This window comes from Spermophilus citellus (genome assembly GCF_964194105.1).
Source record: "Spermophilus citellus genome assembly, chromosome: 2".
NCBI classification, from domain to species: Eukaryota; Metazoa; Chordata; class Mammalia; order Rodentia; family Sciuridae; genus Spermophilus; species Spermophilus citellus.
The window spans coordinates 224294152-224313506 of record NC_138183.1 but is presented as its reverse complement, the minus strand read 5'-3'; the positions used below and the strand labels follow the sequence as shown (position 1 = coordinate 224313506).

General features: G+C 36.5%; 1 protein-coding gene across 2 annotated transcripts in view; it reads right to left on the bottom strand.

Moving 5' to 3' along the window:
• Positions 1 to 1849: 1849 nt before the first annotated feature.
• ELP4 (elongator acetyltransferase complex subunit 4) overlaps positions 1850 to 19355 on the bottom strand; it is a 249056-nt gene continuing 231550 nt past the window's right edge. The window contains exon 10 of one of the 2 annotated variants that reach the window (XM_081265001.1): positions 1850 to 3746. In XM_081265001.1, the coding sequence (XP_081121127.1) occupies positions 3615 to 3746 (132 nt within the window). In that variant the 3' untranslated portion in view covers positions 1850 to 3614. The remainder of the gene's footprint in view (positions 3747 to 19355) is intronic. The other variant, XM_081265002.1, reaches the window with a different exon arrangement.

Sequence of the window (19355 nt, the reverse complement as noted above, 5' to 3'; positions counted from 1 at the left end):
GATGGGAACGGCTGCCTCGCCTTCTGCCCACACCCTAGGGAGATGAGTTCTCCTTCTGAATGGAGCTCCAGGCGCTCTCAGGGACAGGGTTGAAGACACTCTCTGGTTGCAGTGCCGGGAGTTGGCCTTTTATTTGTTGTAATAATTTATTTTTGTTTATTTATTTAATGATATGTATATTTATATATTTGTCAATGGGAAACCTGCAGGGATGTCTTGATACCATTTTCCAGAATGACTGTGTATTTGTGATGTCCTCAGTAAAAATAGTACCTACACCCATAAATTTTCTCCAGATTTGATTTAGGGAAACCAGGTGAACAGAATTAGAGCTGAATATCTCCAGATGAAATGTGCTTTTTACTGTAATAAATTTCCAAGTGTATTTTTTTCCTCTCAAAGTTGTGCCTCTTAACTCTTTAATTAATAAGCTGCTAGCTTTTTGATATGGCTCACATAACCATTTCTTCCTACTTTTTATCATAACTAGGTTTCCTAAGATTATCTTCTCTGTATAATTTTAAGATTCAGCTTTGTTCTGTGAATGTCAATGTCATCTTAGGATGGTGTGGATATGCTCCTGCTCATTTCTTTATGCTCTGGGCCTTAAAAGAAAAGCCCCCTCCCCCCATTTTTTGTATGTTTGGTTAACCAAGCCAAAAATATATATTATTCTCATCTTTTTTTTTTTTTTTTTTTTTTTTGCCTTGGTCCTGGGTGACTAAACTGCTCTGTTTTAAAGTTCAAAGTTACTTAGAGTTAGTATCACTTAATTTCGATGCTACTGATGGTAACAATGTTTTGCAAAACACTAACACGATGTCTCAGAAATGACAATAATAGTGGGCTGAAACAAGTGAATGGGGTTTCCCCATTCCCTTTTTGTTTTGTGTATGTATGTGTCTCATTTGTTGAAATTAAAAGATACAGAAGGAATTGATTGCAGAGACCCTTCCTTTGTAAGTATTTTTATTTGGCTTAATGTTAGTATTTGAAGATCCTGGAGATGGAGATAAAGAATAAATGGAAGAGAAGAAGAGAAAAGTGGATTGTTTGGTGGCTACTAAAAAGAATTCAGAAGGTCTTAGAACCCCAGTACCTGAGCAGACTTCAGTAGTCAAAATATTTACCTCATGTTAAAGAAAGGCAGATCTAGCGTAAGAAATGAACACCATACAGGGTTTTGAAGTTCATATACTGGAAACATTTAAAAGATTCAAGGACATTTCAGATACTACATTTGGCATTATTCTTATGTCTTTGAGTCAAGTTCATATTTGAAAAACATGCCTAAGAGTATCTATTTTATAAGGTATTCAAATTTTTCAAGACCAATATTTTTATGTAGTAAGTTACTGGGGTAGTGAAGAAAAAAGTAATGTTTAAGGAAAGAAGGAAAACACATTTTTAGAGTGGGCTTTTATCTTAGAAAAACAAAAACATCACTCTCTAGTGGCTTATTTTTTAAAGCCTTTCCAGTGAATCAGAAAATCAAAGCTCTTGGACCTGTTTTTTTGGAAAGCCCATGTATTCTTATTATTCAAAATAGACTTTTATTGAGTTTGAAAAGTTTCTTGTATATTAAAAATAAGGGTTCAAATATGCACATTTAATTCTTATATACCTATTTGAAAAGCATATATTAACTAGTAATTGGCTATTAATTTTATAGATATGGTAACCAGGGAGGTAAATCAATGACCTATTAAGTATTTTGACTAGCGATTTACATATCCGATGACCTCATATTTCCTTTTCAGAGTCAAATGCCATGTAATTGTTCCGCTGTGTGTTTGTGTAAAATGAATCACAACACAGTAAGAAAAAGGTTAGCGTTATTAAAATAATAACCGGACTAAAATATTCATTTGAATTTATTCACTTTGTTCATGATGCATTCAAAGGACACAGCAAAGCTTTTGTGGAATATCTGCATAACATTATTTATTATGTATGGACTAAATTGATTTTTTGAAGTTGCTTTAAATCTTAAAAGCACCCTTGCTTAATATAAAAGCCCTTTAATTTTAACTGACAGATAAATTCTGAAACTTTATTTTGAAAAGAAAATGGGGAAGAATTTGTGTCTTTAGAATTAAAAGAGATAAAAAAAATAAACCAGACATTCTAAAAAAAAATAGAAGAATAAACCCAATTTTTTAGTACTAATGAAATAGCGGGTGACAAAATAGTTGTCTTTTTGATTTTGATCACAAAAAATAAACTGGTAGTGACAGGATATGATGGAGAGATTTGACATCCTGGCAAATCACTGTCATTGATTCAATTATTCTAATTCTGAATAAAAGCTGTATACAGTATGTGTTTATGCTACAGTGGTTTTTTTTTTTAAGTGACTGACATTCATCATATTGGTTAGACAGTTTTAAAAACCCAGTCTTTGTTTTCTACAATGTTGTCAAGAGCAAATAAAGTATAATTTGCAGTATATTAAAAGCAAACTGTTTGAAAATGCTAGTTATAACTGCTTCAAAATATTCTAATATAGTTGAAAATGTATTTTGGAAATCCAGTCTCTCCTAATGGAATGTTAAATGTCTTTTTAAAAATTGAGATGCTTTACTTAAATATGTAAGTTACGTTTTAACTTTTAATCTATGATATTTAGCTTTGAGAATATGCAACTATGATTCAAAAAAACCTTGTGTTTTATGTGAAAACTAGTGCAAAGTGCTATATTCCCCAAAAGACATGTTTTTATAGTTAAAAATTTACATATTCACCCAATGTTCATAATTAACAAAGGGTTGACGTGATGCAATGGAAATCTTCGTCTCATTTTCCCCTTTGTCTCAGACCTAGACTGCAAAAATCTCTCACCAAGCTTCAATACGTGTTTCCCCCACTGTCCTAGCATTACCATAGCTGTCAGTTTGAATTTCAATCCTGAATTATGTCTGTTGACACCATTTCATAGTGCTGATTTCAATTGTTTAGGATTATTAAACAGAAGACCATCAACTTCTTTTTCTATTCTTTCTATCATTCAAGTTCTTCATATTTATTAACTACTATGGCACACTAATTATCTTAAACAGAGTTTGAATCCCCGAATATTATTTTGTCTTCATCATTTTAATAACAGGATACATAAATGTGAATTTATTTCATAGATTTGCAAACAAAATTTTCTTACCAAAAAAAAAAAAAAAAAAAAAACAAACCCTTAGCATTTTTTGGGGCAAGTGACTTTTTCAGAAGACAAAATGTTTTTGAATACAACTTGAATTTCATGTTTCACATGCTGCCTGCTGTAACATGTGCTTTCCCATGATTCTAAGTGCCTTAGCACAAGTACCCTAATGACCACTGTATTTTGATTTTTTTGACCTTCCCCCCATTTATTAAAAATAAATGATCTATTTTCTCTGAACATAGCAAAAACAAAATTCCAAAATAGAAGTATTTGTACTGTATTATGTCTGTACAAATAGTTGGTTAAAAAAAGGAGAATGGTGGCCCCATTTTGAAATCTTCACTGTGTTTTTTAAGGACTGGAGGGTCAAATCATTAAGAAAAATATTTACATAAGCTATTAGCAATCATAATTAGAGTGTCATATAATTCTGCATGCAATGACTAAGGAGGAATCCCTAGAAGTCCAGGTGCTTCTTGCCTCCGGCCATCATGCCACAGCCTGGGCCCAGCAGCTTGGCGGATTCTGCCAGATCCTGTTTGCTTGAGCGGCTCACTGTGTCTGACAAGTCTGGAGGCAAATGTAGTCGCTATGGCAGAAGATTTCAGGAGAAGGAAAAAAAGAACAAAAAAAAAATTAAATTTTGCCTTTGCCAGCATACTTCAGAATATAATATTATGCTCTGTTGATCAGCATTTAGTCTTGCATATAAAATTCCTGCTAAAACAATTCTTCAGACTGAAGCCCAATATAATCACATCCTATTCTTACTAGATTTTTATAAATTATAGCCATTGCAGAAACTGGACCAAAATCCTAGTGGAACATTTTCAGATTCCAAATCTAAATGCATTAAGATTTTTCTTTACATAAATGCACACATTGAAAAATATCACCTAAATAATAGCAGGCCTCCCCCCTTCCCCTTTGGGCCTTGTTTTTATCAGACTCCAAATTGCCTTTTTTTTTTTTTTTGTGAGGGGTGGTACTGGGGATTGAACCCAGGGGCTCTTTACCATTGAGCTACATCCCCCCACCCCCAGTCCTTCAAAATTTTCATTTTGAAAGAAGGTCTTGCTAAGTTGCTGAGGCTGGCCTCAATCTTGTGATCCTCCTGCCTCAGCCTCCTGAATCACTGGGATTAGATATGTGCCACCATACCTGACTCTAAAATGCTTTTTAAATAAAATATAACTTCTCAAGAATTATGAGTTTCCACAAATGCTTGTTTTCTTTGTCTATAAGTTGACCTGATAATTCTATTTCAGGGCTAATACTTTTTCTAGGAACTCAAAATTTTCATACAAATGTTGACATAAGGAAAAAAATGATACCAATCAGAGGACCAATAATTTTTATATGCTCAGGTAGGTCAACTATAACATCTATTACAGGCTTTCGTAAGTTTTTTTTTTAATGTACAGTGTTGGGCCATGTTTTCAAAAGTGTAATTTTGTTTTGAATTATCTCCCCATCCCAATTGCTTTTCTGTCGATACAGGTTGATTTAAGCAAGGCCTCTAACTGACCATTATGATAGAAATTCCTGAAACTAGGGAAAAATATTCATATTTTATGTTTTGAAAAGAATATCAAATTCTTTTACCTATCATCATTCCTAATCTGTAATTTGTTTAATAAAAATCCAAATTTAAAGGAAGAAACAGTGGATTCCACAATCATGGATTCAACCAACTACAACTTGAAAATATTTTGAAATTGTGGGTCTGTACTGAACATGAACAGACATTTTTTGTCATTATTCTCTAACTGATATAGTATAACACCTATTTACATTGCACTAGGTATTACAGGTAATCTAGAGGTGACTTAAAGTATACAGGAAGATGGGTGCAGGTTGTATGCAAATACTGTGCCACTTTGTAGAAGGGACTTAAGCATCACCAGATTTTGGTATCCACAGGAGTCCTGGAATCAATCCCCTACAGTTACAAAAGATGACTGTATCTATTGTGTGGGGCACAAAAGGGGTGTGGGAGACCAAGGTAAGGCAGGATGGGGCTCGCCACTGATGACCAAGCAGACCCTTCTAGAGGTGAACTGACTTAGCTGAAACACTTCATTTGGAAGACTCCCTTCAATATGGGGCGGGGGAGGGAGGAGGGGAAGATGAAAAGGGTAGAACCATCTTTTGTGTCTAAATATTGCAATCTGCAAGCATATGTCCCAGCTAGTTTATTTCTGTTGAAAGGCTTGTTTGTTGTCATATAAACACAAGCTGTGTGCAAATGATCAAAATATTTTAAAACATTTAAAATATCTTATGAAAATTTCTTCCTTGATTTCACGTTGACTAGGCTTACCTTTTAATACAAATATATTCAGGATGAAAGACACTATTATACAGATGCACAGCCAACAGAGATGTCAGAAAGGTCAGGCAGGTCAAGAAAAGCTGCCACATTCATATAGTTAACATTCACATACAACGACTAGTCATTTGTGTCCTTAGCACTCAACCCATTGCTTATTAAGTAATTAATGTCTTTTTTTTGTGTCGCAAAAATATTTCAAATAAGACATGCTTGTTTCTTTGTTGTAGATAATTCTTTCATTTCTTTTTTTTAAAAGAATTTTAATATTTATTTTTTAGTTTTTGGCGGACACAACATCTTTGTTTGTATGTGGTGCTGAGGATTGAACCCGGGCCGCACGCATGCCAGACGAGCGCGCTACCGCTTGAGCCACATCCCCAGCCCCTCTTTCATTTCTTTATGCTCTATTTTTTTTTATTGGTTGTTCACAACATTACAAAGCTCTTGACATATCATTCTTTATGCTCTATTTTGTTCCAGAAAATATTTCAGGCAGAAATAAAAACATGAATGTGTCAGGAATCTAAAAGGAACTGTAACTCTAAAACCTGAGGTTACATATATCTTTGTACTGTTAGTTCTATCAATGTCCATGTGAGAAAGAAGGAGGGAAAAAGATCTTTAATTACATGTCTGAGTTCTAATGTTTCCTTAAGACCTTGCAGTCACTGCTAATGAATACAGCAAAAATGACTAAGACACATACATGATTTGAAGGTTATCAGTAACTTAAAAAATTACCATAAAGACATGGATAAACGTACACACTCTTGCGCCTGTGTTGACTTATGCTTGGAACCTCATAGATGATGTCAGATGGTGATTAAGCATTTTAGAAAATCAAGTGGAGTTGACAAATATTTAGAATCTGCAGGGCATTCTAAAAGGACACGTGAACAGAGCATCTTCTATATGCCTCCTTTCATTACAATCCAGCAATACAAATAAAAGAAGCACACAGGTACCCCTCTTTAGTGAGCACTCCAAGTTATAGATAAGAAGAGTTGAGACAAGGAGAAATCATGGTGGGGAAAGGGGAGCAACAAAAGTCTTCAAGAGACGAAATCTCAGCTCAGTCTAGTGATCAACTGGATTCTGACATGTTGAATGGGGATTTGCCTAACAGTAGTGCTAATATAACTGTAAGATTACAGGATGCATCTGATTGGAGTGTCATCCTGCTCTGATAATCTAAGTGGAGAACCTTGTACAGATTATTGAGGACTAGAAAAATAAAATTTATTTCAGGAGCTCATCTATTTGCTGTTGACTGGCTAAACATTTCTCTTCCTCTGCTTTTCCGGGCAACAAATTTGAGCCAGTTGGCTGAAAAGCCCTTCATAGCAAAAGTAGCTAAATGTGACATGTGACACACTTGGAAATCTTTCAGGTTGAATGGCTTTGAAGAAAAGTCACATAGAATTCGTGTGCAACTTCTGAGCCTAAGATTTTGGGGGGTGGGTATGATTAGCTGCTCCTAAGCGAACACTACATCATAAAGCTGGTTGTATGCTCATGTCCTTAGAAAAAGCCCAAGAACAGCTCTTGGAAATATGTGCATCTGTGTGTGATTTTGCTTGCTTTTGTTGACTCTTACTTCAGTGTGGTCACCCTGCAGTCTAAATTCTGAAGCAGTGGGTCTTGTTTCCTTGTTTCTGGGCCTCCCCCTGTGTACCATGTCAGTGCGATGTGAAGCAGGGAGGAAGAATGAAGGATCAGGTTCCAGGCTTGCCAGGTGTGTCAAGGATTTTTCCTTTGAGGCTTCCAAAGCCTTTACACACACACTTGACATATAAATGTTCAGATGCTGCTGTACAGCATGGTGGCCTTCTGAGACAACTGCAAGGCTGCAGGGTATATAAACTTTTGGACGTTGAGGTTTTAATGAATAATGGTTTAAATAAAAATTGGAGTATAATAAAAATGACTAGGATGCATGCATGATATTATTCTCATCCTTGTAAATCAAATCAAGATATTCATCATTCTCATTTTATACCTGGGGTCCTCAGGCAAGGGCCCATGCAAAAATAAATCGCATGCTGAGCTGAATTTTTTTTTCCACTTGATTTTCCTTTTCTCAGATTCTGGGAAGAAAGGACTCTATTGATGATGCAGGAGAGATGGATAGCTGCCTGTCTGCCTTTCTACTTTTTCCATCAGTAGCTTGTCAAAAATAATTTATCCGTGGGCAAAGGGTTCTGGGTAAGGCAGGGCCACTCCCAAGATTCCTTGCAGGCCTGGATGATTGATATACAGTGATCCCAAAGGATCAGTAGATTCCTTTCTCTCGGAACTGCAAGGTGGGAAACAGCATGGATACCAAATACTCTCGCAGGTTGCAGTGGGGGGATCCTGTCAAAAGCCACCCATGGGCCATTAGAAGGCCCACAGTCATAACAAAGGAACAGCAGCAAAAGTGATTTGCTCTGGGCTCCAAAGGGTACCAAGGAGAATGGGACTTTGAAATTCCTGCCTGTCTATCTCTCTGTCTCTGCTGAGCTTAGCCATCGTACATTTTGTTTCTTCTGAGTCAGCAACAAAACTGATCCTATAGACACACAGAATTGGATTTCCTGGCTCAATAGTTCCCTCCCTAATTCTTTTCCTCCCAGCCTGCCAGACCTGTGCTCAGCACTCACAGTTCCCAGACAGAAGGGGCAAGATAATGAATCTAGATTACACCTGGATTTGAGACAAATTGCAGGTAAATACCCATTAAAATAAGTTTAATCAATTTATATTTTTCATATTTTGCCAAGACTAAACCACCAGGCACTGTTCATTTTCTGAAAACAATCTATATAGTACACTTTCACCTTTAGCAGGTGAGTAGAGATTTGTTTTAATCATTTAAATTTTTTTTGATGCTCCACGATAAGTTGTATTGCCCAGAATCATGGAAATAGGCATTAGTAGTTCATAATACTTATAATTTTCATTTTTCTTTAAAACATAGATAATTTAAATGAAAACTTGTACACATTTTATATAGGTTCTATGTTGGTCCCTTAATAGAGACAGTCACTGTCCTTCTGCCTCCCTGTTTGGCACTCTGGTACAGAGAAGCAGCATTATGGTTCAAGAGCACTAGAAACAGATGTAGAGAGGGACAGTTTAATATGTACCTGTGCCATTCACTGTCAGTGTTTCCTTGGGCAAGTCAATTTATTTGTCTAAGCCTCAGTGTTCCCATCTATCAAAGGGAATAATTGTCCCCTCACAAGACTAGTAGATGTACAAATATTTTGTGAACTATCAAGTACTACACTAATTTATTTATAGTTCTTCTTGCTCCAGAGAAGATCTGGGTGGTTCATAAAAATACATAAGACACAAGAGGATAGAAATAAGCAAATTTAATAGGGCAAGGAAATGAATCTATAAATACAATGAACTATACATAATTAAAAATGAGCAACACAATATTGGATTTAGCCACCAGGTCTGAATGAGTAAGCTGGCATCTGAGTATATAGTATACCTTATCCTCAACTGAAGCCCTGTAAAGAAATACAAAGGAAACTGGACTCACAATCTCCCCAACACTTAGTAAGGCAGGAAGGGAGAAGGGGCATATCAGATCCTAGGCTTCTGAGCCAGTGCGGATGTGCATGGCTGTATTAAGAAGGCTATTTGGGATCCTATTAAATTATTTTAATGGGACCCATCTTCTTAAAAGAATGCATCTTTTCCAAATGTCTTCATAGCTGACAAAATAACTAATAAAGGAAATGTCAAAAGATGCAGTTATTTCACCTGATATTTAAAAGCATCCCCCCTCTTGACATAATGTGGAGGAAACAAATGAACAAAAGACATGCCATCCTACTCCATTCCAGCCTTCCAGCTGCATGATGCCCTCACCTGCAGGGTGATTTACTGATTTCTGTAACCATATTCTGTGTTATGAACTACTCTAAATGCTAGGGAATGAATTAGAGTGTACACCAAGTTAATACAGAGACACTTCTGCCCCTTCCAAAAATAGCTTAAAAAAAGCAGAAGTTTATTCTCTCCCACTTTATAGCCCATAAGTAAGTAATAAATTCTGATTTGGAAGGACTGGTCTGCCAGTGTCAACAAGGCATTCGACTTCTGCATGATGCTCTTGCTAGCTCTCAGCTGGTAAGAAGGAGAATGGGCCAAGAAAGCAAGACCTGGAAGTTGGATACATCACTTCTACTCATGTTTGGAACTTAGTTATAACCACCCCTGGCTGCAAGGGAGGATGGGAAATATTTTGAAGAGTGTAAAAATGTTTGACGAATTAATTTTACTATGTAAGAAGGAGTAGAGGTATATTGGGAGACTATTGTAGTAGGTCATGGTTTTGAGAAAGGCCATAGCAAAATGATCAGTAACCAGAAACATCCACTCGGTAGATGAACTACAGCTGACTGCATGGGGCTCCAATTCTTGGTTTCTGACCAAAGAAATGTGCACCTGATGCTCCCACAAGCCCAGAGAGCAGAAGCCAAAGCAATGTGTTGAGAGCCTTTCTTGCTCTATGCAGAGAGAAATATTTCCCTTTCCTCAATGGAAAGATAATTTCCATCCAGGAACACAGGGAGGAAGATAGAAGGAAGAAGACAGGTGAAGCAGGTTTGATAAAGCTGTCATTACAGTATTGCTATTATTTCTTCACAAGATTTCAGAGTGCGGTTTTCACCTGTAAAAATATCCATGTTATGTGCTATTACATAATTGTCATATTTTTACCTTGTTACACTTATGCTACTCCATAATTATTACATTATTACAATGTAATATTATATTGCAATTATTCCACATTTGGTTAAAATTTTGCAACATGCAAGATGCTTTTGCCTAATTTTGGTGAATTTTGTGTTATTTTCACATTAGACCAGAGTAAACAATGCCAGATAATTTTTTTTTTTAACCAGCAAGTGTATATTTGGTAGTTGCTGAATAATTCTGGAAAAAATTCTGGTAAATATGTTCAGGAGTCTGGTTTAAGTTTTTGTTTAAGGTCCAATAATTCTCAGGGTTTAAGCTTAGAATTATTTTAATGAATACCATAATAATACTATATTCTTTGAATTGAAGAAAATTCATTTGGTTTTCCTGATTGATCTGAAAATTAGACAAAATTTCAGAGTTGGAACACTGTATATTGGCTGCCCATTGAAAAATGCTCAGGTGTGCAATTATTTTGACCGTCAATTATAACTGACAGTATTGTCTTGCCTCCAAATCTGCTTTCACCCCTCTGAAAGCAGATTGTGAAGAACTCACTTGTCTAAACAAAAGTGTGATTTGTGAAAAGGCATGTGTCTGTAGCAGAGATTGCTCGTTTACTCCCATTATCTATTCTCCTTTTCAGAGAGTAAAAGAATCTTTGAATATTAGTGGGGACATGGACTCCAAGAATAAAGGCCACATTTCCTAGCTTCCCTTGCCAATAGATGAGGATGAATAATTAAGTTCTGGTCACTTCATGGAGCAAACATGCTTTGTTTAATGTTAGGTAATCTTTGTAAAGGCAGGAGGATGTCGTCTACTTACTCTTTCCTTTCTATGGCTATTAGAACTCAGCAAGAGGGCCATGATCTGCCCTTCCATTGGCCATTCCCTTCCCATGTATGAGGAATTACAGACCTAAAGGAATGTGCACCTATGGCCAGTACCCTTTCTTAATGAATGTATGCTGGGTACTCAGGGCCTGATTTCCCTGTCCAAATAAGTACAGAGCCTGCACAGTTCTCTTTCTGAGGTTCGTCCCTTAAGGGTGGACTGTGTTACCTGTATGTCAACTCTGGGGCCCAAGAAATAGCCAAGTGATGGTTGTTACAGGAGTATGTAGAGAGAGTTTGCATATGTATCCTGGGTGTCCACAAGCATATTTGGGTGGTCCTTTGAGGGTAAGAAGGAGGCAAGAGTGGAAAGAGAAAGGAGGTAGACTAGAGGTCGGTACTCAGCATGTTTTTCTATGTTCCAGAGTGAAACCCTGATTCTAAGTTTAAATTGGGCTTTTCCAGAAGGTATATTTGTAAAGGAAGGGAGATAAACATATTTAATGACTTGTTAAATACTTATGTATAATTAAGTATTTTCATTCTTGCTCTAGTTTCTGCAAATGTTAGGGACAAACCTAATTTCCCTCTTCCCACTTACTGAAATATAGACTTGAAGGTAGACACTGAAGCAGCATCTTGGGCCATAAAATGGAAGGTATGTTCCAAGGAGGGCAGAGAAAAATGACAGAATGAGTGTAGGAGCTCCAGATGCTATCCCGCCACCCAAAGAGCCTTGGGTCATCCAATTGGGCCTTTATGTGAGAGGTATACATATTACTTCAGCCACACATATTTGGATCCCCATAATAACAGCCTTGCCTATATCCTCTTTATACAGAATTTAGTAACTGATATATGGGACACTCAAGTCCTGTGACTTAAATACATGGTGACTTAGTGGTTGGAAGACGGGGAGTGAGGTCAGATGGTGCAGAATGGAAAGCTGGTGATCTTTGATCTGCCTGTGAGGACTTGGAAGGCAAACCTTACACTTCTCAATCAGTGGCTGTACATGAAACATCGGAGAAATTCAGAATATTGGTGTGTCTGTTGCTTCCTGCCACTTTTATTAAAAGGTGTTTATAAAAGAGAGGTGAACTCAGGACGGAATTACAGAATTTGTAAGAAGAGACGGAAATAATTACAGCTCTGTTAAAAGAAGTGGTCTACCTACAACTCACAATCTTAACTGACAAAGGTTTGGTAATTTAAGGTCTTACAGGGCTGAAAACACCCAAATGTTTCTGAACCTGTTTAAGTGGGACAGGCAACTATTGCTGAAGATATCTGTACCCCTCAGTCTTTGCTTAATACCTCCCTTAACAGGCTAACCAGAAATGGGAGCAGCCCAGAGAAAAAAGTTGGGTTAAGGGTGTTTTCTTCTCACTCAAGTCTATTATTTTAGATGGCTTCAAGGTGGCTAATCATATGATGAAAGAGAGGAGCAAGGGTAGAATAGAGAGGGCAGAAAATAAGACCCAGGCCTTACATGTAAGAGTTGTAGTGGACAAGGGGAATAGATACTCGGTGTCCAACCCCAACTGCCTTCTTACATGTGAGGGTTGGAAAGGGGAATTAGGTTTATCTCATTAGATGCCTCTGTACTAGGACTAGAGGGTGAAAGAGAAGCAGAAGCAGTCTTCCTGCTGCTTTAACTACTGCAATTGGCATTGTTGAAGAGAGGATTCTTTTTTTTTTTTTGGGCACTGATATTTGGTATGCCAGTGATTAGTCAACAACTTGATGGGAGTTGAGAGGCAGTTGTGGAAGTTGAAGCCAGATCAGTGTTTCTGCAAGTGTTATTTGCTTCATGGGAGTCAAGAAGCAATTGCAGTGACAGCTGTAGGACTTACGAGCTCCAAGATTGCAGGCACAGAGATGTGTGTCTACAGTCAGCAGCCATATCTGTGGGCTTCTGATTCCTCTGAATGAGGCAGAGGCAGCCACTTCCCTTGAGGTCACTTTGGTGACAGTATCCTCCAGTGCTTCCAATTATTTCACTAATCTACAAATTTTCTGTTTTAAATTTTCCTTCTTATAAAATAATGTGGTGGTATCTGTTTCCTGTAAATGAGTCCTAGAACTATGCCTAGACAAGCTCTTTGGCTTGTATGTGGAACTAAAGGGAAGCAAATAGCCCAGGAACCTTCTGAAGTCTTGAGGGAAACTGTATTGCCAAAGAAACCACACAAGTCTATAATTATTCAACTCCTAAAGTAATCCTAAGTCTTCAAACCTGATCTAACAATGAATGTACAGCCCCCAAAGAACACATAAGGAATTTTCTTCTACACAGCAGAATCAGGTGCTACAAACTGCTAACACAGATGATTTTTGCACTTTCTAGCCGGTAGGATTCTTCCTCACTCTACTTTCCCTTTTCCCTCTAGTAGAACTTTTGAATACAAGACCATTATGAATAAAGACTTCATTTCTAAACTTCCCTTGCAGGTAGCTGTGGAATACGTGACAAAATCTAAAACAATGGGAAAAGAGCAGGAGTGGTGTCACAACTTCAGTGTATCCAAATGAATTGAACCTGGGTCAACTGGCATCAACATCTATGCTCCTAATACTCTGTGCTCAAACTTTTCAAAGCATGAGAGACAAACCAGTGAACAACAAGGTCTCTGCTTTCATAGAACTCACATAATATTTACATGACCGGAGGAAAGAGTGACAACTGTAGGAAAGCACACAAATGAAGAAGACAATCTGGATATAGAGAGATGCTTTGAAGATATAAAACATGGTGACATGATATTGGCTGCGGGTACTATGCTAGTTGGAGGATTTCTGAGGAGTACATTTGAGCTGAGACCTAAAATTTGAGAAGAGACCTATAAGACCTGGAGAAAAAAGTTTCAGGCTATGAAAACCTGAGGCAGGATAAACTTAGAACATTTGAAGGACAGGAAAAAAAAATAATATAGCCAGATTTTCTGGAGTAGTTGACAAGCAGGAAGAGACTTTAAGAAGTGTGGCTTAGTAGGCAGGTGTCAGATCTTGTAGGGTTTGTAAACTGGTGATTGACTTGGATTTAATTGTTAAGGGAAAGGGACAGCAAGGAAAGTGATAGAAACTTATTTCAGTGAACAACAGGGCCATCTTGCCCATATCCTTACCAAGTCATACATGGGCATTTTGTTTTTCTTTCTTTTTGTAGTGCTGGGGAATCAAATCCAGGGCCTGAAACATGTTAGGCAAGCAATCTATCACTGAACTCCATTCCCAGCCCTTGCATGGGCATTTTCAATTACAGAAAACAATCACCACTGATAAACATGCATAGCTGTTAAAGACAGAATTTCCCAATTCTGTATATTGACTGTTCTAGATCCTGTGTTCTTTTGATTCAGAAGAAATATCCTAGCAACTTAATGATCCAGTGTGTCCCCCACCCTCTCTCCCTCACAGCCTCCTCCTGTGGCAAGTGTTGATTCTTAATCTCATGCCTGTCCTCCATGAAGAATCCGGTGGAGGGGTTGAGCCCTGTGTGAAATGTCCATGGTGGAGAAACTAACAGTTTCTGGGAGTGATTTGCAGAATTTACATCTCTTAAAACATAAATTGGAATCTTTTGAACTATGTAAAAACAAGAACACACCACATTTCAGTCTCACTGTTCTTGAACTTTCAGACATCTAAGATATTGGTGAGTCAGGTTGTTTTCCTCCCTCATTTCATACATCCACAGAGAACAAACTAGAGAGTTCCTAGGGAATGTTGCTTAAAGTGGCTCTTATTTTCTATGCAAACTAAAGGCAATATTCTTTATTTTTTTCTTTGAGTTTCTCCTTCATTCTTTTCTTCATTTTATTACCATTAGTGTTCCAACGTGAGTAGGATATGAAAAAAAATCACTTAGGTAACAGCTGGATTAATTCAACTTGAATGTTATTGAATGTTATCTAAAATTGGAGAATAAAATCACTGTGAAAGATGCCTTTCCTTTGTGCCCCCCAACTTCCAGCTTTTCCTCTGGGATAAAGGAATGGGATGAAGAAGTCATATCTGGACACTGCTATCCCTGTGATTCTCTAATTGTATACCATTTCCTAAACAGGGCTCCTTGTATCTCTTTAGCCAACTCCCTTCCATTCATCTTTCTTTAATTGTATAGCAGGGCTTCTCAATCTGCAGCCTTTTCTCTGCTCTCTAACTGCTGCTTAACCCAAGGCTTGTATGGCTCTGGAACACACAGTGCAGACAGGAGCAGATAAGCTCCAGAGTGTATAGAATTTGAATGAAGTTTCAGCAGGATAACATGGAAAGATCTTGAAATCTAGAGCCTGCTGCTACTATCATAGTAAAGGAAAGAAGATGGAAAGCTTTGGGGATTATTTTTCTGATAGGATCTTCAAGCCTGCATTACCCAGGAAGTCCCTTTTCTACTTGAGATAAGTGAGGAACCATTTTAGAAGCAGCATCTTGGGGACTACTCCCCAGGTGCCTTAAGAATGCTAAGATATTTTAGGAACATACAGTGTTTTTAGATTTGAATGTTGAGCTTGAAAAAAAATTCCTTTAGAAACAAATTTAAACTACTAATTACATGAGAATTCCATTTTATCCACTTTCCTTTTTCTTGTAAAGCATATGATATGGAAATACCCTGGAGGTAGCAAAAAGTAACAATCTTTGTTTCTATTAGAATTCAAACCAATGTTTGTTGCTAACTATTATCTGATACTTCCTACTTAGTAAACTGTTAGCAGATAAATGTGTGTATATATTTCAAGGTTGACTCAAATCCTGAAGAGTCTGAGAACTGTAATAGGCCCACTATCTCATTAGGTACTGGTAATGATTTGACTGATACTTAGTTTATGGAACAGATGATTCTAAAATGTGAAAAAGCAGGAAGCAAGAAATTTTTAAATCAAATAACTTACCAGATAGCTTGAGTTATTACATTAATGTTAGTCCACTAAATAACTTCCACAAGTGGCAATTTTTGATGAGCATTTCTCTGGGAAATGTAGCAACCATATGTTTTTGAACACTGTATAACATATATATGAACACAAGTTGATTTCCTTTTGGCTGTACACGACTGAGTCCCGAGAGCATAATGGCCAATGTGTTTCTTTGCATAATGCTCTACAGTGTATGCAGAACATTACTCTACAAAGCTCTGAGATGGGGTATGAAGTGCTCAGTGGAAATGGCGATGTAAAACACCCTGACAGCACTAAATCTCCCAACTACTCTCTAGTTACTTTGAGACCCCCACATTTAAGGGTCTGCTAGTTCCTGGGTATGAAGAAAGAATTTTTAATGGGTCCAAATGTAGGTGTTTACAAGGGGGAATTGTTGCTTTTTATTAGGAGCTGCCTTATGTTCAATAGTTGTATTTACTTTGTCAAGCTAGCCAGAATTAGAAAATCCCCATTGCTAGGCAGCCTAGAGCGTCTGCGAAGTATTTCTGGGCATTCAGAACTGAAGCATGTGCTGCCCAAAGGCAGGTTTCATTACAGTGTGTTATTTAGTCCTCTTTCGTCCCTCCCTACCCCCACACCCCCAGATAGGAGCACTTCTATAACAGGAAATCTTAGTTACTTTATGCTGAAACATATTTACATGACTGAAACACGACAATTAACACATTTGTAAAGCTTGAGGGATAGGCACACTTTAATGGCTTTTTGAAGCAGGCTGATTTCCTGGCGCTTTTAATCTTATTTTATTTTGTTCTGCATGCATGAACAAGTTCTTCTTTACTATAGGTATTTGACAAAGTCTACCTGGTATGAATTTGAATGAAAAGAAAATAATACAAAAATTAATTTTATGTTTTATCTTTGCCAAGCCATTCCTAATTTCTTTCATCAGTTTAATGTATGCTGAGGGTTATGCTATTATTTTTGTCAGTTCGTGTTAGCTTTTATGCAAAGACAGGAATTAAGTTTTTGGTTTGACAAAATAAAATGTGGCTTTCTCTATACTGATTGGGTTAAAACTTTCATAATGAATTGAAAAGGATCAATTACAACAATGATTTTTTTTTCATTCTTCATGGACAGATACTCTACTAGGTGGTATGCATTTGATATGCTCTAAACTTTTAAAAACCAAATTGATATTAAGTGTGTAACTTTGTGGGTGTGTATATGTGTGTGTGCATATATATATGTATATATATAAATACATAACATGAGAATGTCATCATGAATATTTTATGACCTTTTATGTCTGTATGTTAATTAATTGCTAAAATCTTGGTAAAACTTAGAAAGCAAAAAATTGGTATAAGAGCACTCTGAAATGAAATGAAAATTTCCATATTTATCCGAGATTTCTGAAAGCATGCTAACCCTGGAAACACCTGCCCCAACTTTCTCTTAAAAGTTATGGCAGATTTACAAATTACACTGGTTTCACAGTTACCCAGTACATCCATCTCCCCCTTCACAGACTTCCCTCCTCAACAGTTTCAAAGGGAGCTCATGAACAGACTGGGCAAAGCCGGAGCCCTCTCTTCACATGCCTTAGGGCAGTGATGGGGCAGCCAAAGCTGAGCACTCTAACTGAGGGATGCAGATTAGAGGTGAGGACATAACTCCAAAGAGTAACTCTTTGCTGAAGTGACTTCACAGGTAAGAAATAAGCATCAATTCAATTCAGTCTTAGATAGAAGGCCTCTACATGATTAATGGAACATAAAGTTAAAGGAAATGAAGCAAATAAAGCAAGAAAAAAATACTGATGAAAATCAGAAAACGACAAAATATTTGTGAGTATATACAGAAATGACGGTGCCTACTTTCAGGGCATTTTTTTAGGGGGGATGTTTATTTGTTTGGTTTAGTCAAAATGCAGGCTTCTATAGAAATGTTAACAAGAGCTAGGTTTGATTTCCACATGGATAATTTAGAAGTAATTTCTCATACAGATTATTTTCTATTCTTTAAAAACTCATTTGCTTTTACACGTGGAGGATTCTGTGCCCCCCTAACTACTTAACTTTACTATTGAGCTAAATCTGTTTACAAGGAGGTCTGAAAGAGCCTCAAAATGTAGAAGAATCGACCTGAAAAACCGAATTGGCTAAATCCTGTCTCAGGTTTTTGCTGTAGCTGGAAGGGCCACTCTGGTTCAAGGAGGAACCCTAGTGACATTTCATCTGGGTTCTGCAGGTATGCTCTGGTAATGTTCCTTTCAGTATTTGATATTACAGTCCAAAATGAAATAGTGAAAGGAAGTGACTAGTCTCTTAAGTTTTAAAGAGAAAAAGTTAAATAAAAGGTACATATCTGTACATCTTTATGATTCCCTCAATAATATAAACATACTTACAATTTCTTGAGACTTTCAAAGCAAAGGAAAAATGACTTGTGGGAAAAAAAATCATTAAATGGTTTCTAAAGTTTAAAGACAAGTTCCACAACTTAACAAATAATGAAAAAAATAGTTTTTACTTAAAAATATGTCAAGTATTTGTATTTTTTCTTCTGTTTTTCATTATGATAACTTATGTCCTAAAGGGGTATTAGTTTGCTTTAAAATCAGTTGTAGCAAATACATCAAGTACCCTATCTGTAGATTATAGAGTACATTATAAACGCGAACAGTTCTGTTTCAAAATGAATAATTCTAATAAGTATCTTTAATTATCCTTATATATTTATTTTTGTATTTACACTTAAGTCTATAGTCTATCTTAAATATCTTAGAATTGACTTCTTTGTAACTGAATATTAACATTTCACATAAAAAGATCCTTGATTGTATTTTAAAATCACAACTCAAAAGCTATCAGAGCAGCTATGAAAAAAATAAAAATGGGAACATATTAATAGCCAAAAGAATATACAAACTTACACCAATTGAAGGGATTCTCTAATACCCATACTGTATTCCCCAAACCCTGAAACCATAAGTATATATATATCTTACACAAATCAAAGTAGTACATGAAAAAAAAGCTCAAAGATACATATACAATTAGAGCTACAATAAGTATTAATTTTAGTTACTACTAGTACTTTTTCAGAAAAATAAATTTACTGCCTTTATACTTTCATGCTTATTTTTCTCCTTTACTAAGATGGATTATAAAATATCTCTCTAGTGTGGTATATTATGAAAGACACAATACAATTTTAGCAAAATTGTTCACACGTTTATGAACTGGGTTTGATTTATATTTTAAATCTATTATAGTAATGCATGCAGTTTTGATTCCATAATAATTTTATTTTTTTCCTAAGGACTTTTAAAAATAGATGAAGCACCACTTAAGAAATGAACAGTCACAGTTTACTAAACTATACTGAATGTGCTCTTTATTTTTATTCCCAGTGCATTCATGGAAACAACA